The following is a 2,512-nucleotide window of genomic DNA, read 5'->3' on the forward strand; positions in this document are numbered from 1 at the left end:
CACCTGTAACCCCTGCATGATCCAGCATCCCGTCCTCAACAGGCATGTCCCCCAGGTTCAGCCCCTGCCCCCCATAGGACTTCCCAGAACAAGGACTGGGGTCAAGTAGACTGTGAGCCACCAGTCTCCTGGGACCTTCACCCTAAGTTGGTTCTTGGGTGCGTTCCACTCCTTCTGACCTTTCACAGAACATCTGGGGCCTCCCCAGGATAATTCAGCACACCAGGCACACCAAACTCAGTGGAACAACTGTGCAAGACACAAGCAAGTTTAATTCCCCAATCTGGCCTTCCAGGGGCAGAGAGGAGGGGGACAATAAGAATTTGCGGGGTTTCAGCAAAGCTGCCAAACAAGAAAAAGCTGAGCCAGGACTCTTCTCCTCCATCCTGTGAAGCTCATGGCCCCGGCCCTCCTTGCCCACACGCGCCTCTCCCTGAGGATGCATGCCCATCTGTCTTTATTAGATCATGGTATGTGAGTCTTGGGGTGCCTGGGACCCTGGAGCAGCAGGGTCCTTTTCTTCCCTTCTCATCACCCTCACCTTTTCCATGCCCTGGGCCCCCACTGCACAGTAATACATCGCCTCATCCTCAGGCTGCAGCTCTGCGATGTTCAAATACCCCGTGTTCTTGGCCACATCTTTAGATCCGGAGAATCGAGGGGGGATCTTGGAGCCCTGGTCATTGTCTGAGTGGGAGAAATATCTCAGCACGAATCTGGGAGGGTGACCGGGCCTCTGCTGGTACCAGTAGATGCTGTAAACGCTGACATCATGGTCTCCGTTCAAGGTGCAAGGCAGGTGGATTGTGGTTCCGAGGGATGAGGACACAGATGGCGGCTGGCTCAGCACTGGCTGGGAGCCACAGCCTGGGGACACAGAAGCACATGGGTATTTGGGGCAGGCGAGGGCAGGGGATGGGGCTGGGGGTGGCAAGCTCTGGGGTGTTCTCACCTATGCAGTGAGCGAGGAGTACCAGCAGGGCAGGAGTCCAGGACATGGTGTAGACGTGCTGAGCTCTGTCTCCTTTGTGCTGCCACAGCTCCTGGGGCCCTCTCAGGGCTGGGCCAGCTCCCTCCTGTGCCCTCCCAGGGGTGGAGCCATTGCAGGCCTGCTTCCTGGCCGCCACCATCCCGAACTTTCTAGAATTTGCAGCGTCGGTTGGGGAACGGTCCCACGGCCGCCTCTGTAGCTCTTGCGTTGGCCCCATGGAAGCGTCTGGGGAGGAAGCACCTGCTGGAACCTCACGGGCCAGTGCCCAGGAGGCCAGCCTGCAAGGTTGGGTCTCTGAGGTAGGGTAACCTCAACGTCCTCCTGAGAGAGCTGAACCCCCCAATAATATGGTTCTTGTCCAAATTTACATGCCTGGTGAAACAGTAGAGAGAACACAACCTTAGGGTGGTGAAAACCCCTGCTTTGTACAGCAGAAAATGCTGTGGCCCTGGGGTGAGTGCGGTACTCTGTCCCCTTCCATGTTCCTGCTGCTCCCTTCCGCCAAACCCAGCCCCCTTTCCTCCTAGAATGAAGTAGCTGTGGCTCACAGCTTCTGAGAAAGAAGCACCAGAAGGGACTTGCTGTTGGGGGTGGGAGTGCCCAGGTGGGGCCCAGGGCAGGTGGGGGCAGAGGTAGAGCAGCCTTTTCCCCCCATCGGGTCCTCCAGGGGCCTGGCCCTAGCCTTCCTGACCTCTCTCCTCTTCACAATAGTCTCCCTGGGGAGCAAGTATGTCAGTGTCCCCCTGGTCCTCGGCCCCCTCCTTGGCCAGTCCCTGCCCCTGTAGAGGTTCTGTGTGTCCTAACCCTGCCCCACCTGCATTTGACCCCCATCACCAAGCACTTCCAGAAGATCTGACGCCTACTCTCTGCTCTGTGCTGCCCACAAAGCCCTCCCCACAAAGCCCTCAGATGAAGACTAATGTCCCTATGTTAATCAGAGCTCTCCAGAGAAATAGAACCAATAGGAGATATATGTAAGAAGAGATTTATTATGAGAACTTGCCTCACTCAAGTATGGAGATTGGGAAGTCCCGTGATCTGTCTGTCTGCATGATGTCTGCAAGATGGTGTCTGCAAGATGGTGGACCCAGCAATCCATGACCCGCCATCTTGCAGACCCGGGAAAGTCAGTGGTGTCGCTCAGTCTGAGTCTAGAGGCCTGAGAATCAGGGGAGCTGGTGGTGGAAAGCCCAGTCCAAGGGCAGGGGAAAACCAATGTCCCAGCTCAGCGGGAGACGGGAAGCAGAAACGGACCAATTCCTCCTTCCTTCTCCTTTCTGTTCTAGTCAGGCCCTCGATGAACTGGAAGATGCCCACCCACATTGGGGAGGGGCTCCTGCTTCAGTGAATACACTGGTTCAAACGTTAATCTCATGTAGAAATGCCTTCACAGACACACCTAGAAATAGTGTTGAATCTGGGCATCCTTGGACGAGTCCAACTGACACATGAAATCAACCATCACACTTTACCATCCCTTCTCTCCTCGTCTCATTCTAGAACTTTCTCAGCAAGACATAG

At 55.9% G+C, this 2,512-nt stretch overlaps 1 protein-coding gene across 1 annotated transcript; it reads right to left on the bottom strand.

Moving 5' to 3' along the window:
- Window positions 1-252: 252 nt before the first annotated feature.
- On the bottom strand, window positions 253-1,164 carry VPREB1 (V-set pre-B cell surrogate light chain 1). Its single transcript, XM_046025140.1, has 2 exons — window positions 953-1,164; window positions 253-867 (listed from the first exon to the last, which is right to left on the bottom strand). The coding sequence occupies exons 1-2, from the start codon at window positions 1,128-1,130 to the stop codon at window positions 461-463; spliced, it is 585 nt and encodes a 194-aa protein (XP_045881096.1). The 5' UTR covers window positions 1,131-1,164; the 3' UTR covers window positions 253-460.
- Window positions 1,165-2,512: the final 1,348 nt, after the last annotated feature.

Source organism: Meles meles, chromosome 12 (assembly GCF_922984935.1).
Source record: "Meles meles chromosome 12, mMelMel3.1 paternal haplotype, whole genome shotgun sequence".
In the NCBI taxonomy this organism is placed as follows: domain Eukaryota; kingdom Metazoa; phylum Chordata; class Mammalia; order Carnivora; family Mustelidae; genus Meles; species Meles meles.

Coding starts and splice junctions, on each gene's coding strand:
- VPREB1 (XM_046025140.1), bottom strand. CDS start 1,130: ATGGTGGCGGCCAGGAAGCAGGCCTGCAATGGCTCCACCCCTGGGAGG. Junction 868..952: donor ACTCCTCGCTCACTGCATAG/GTGAGAACACCC, acceptor CTGTGTCCCCAG/GCTGTGGCTCCCAGCCAGTG.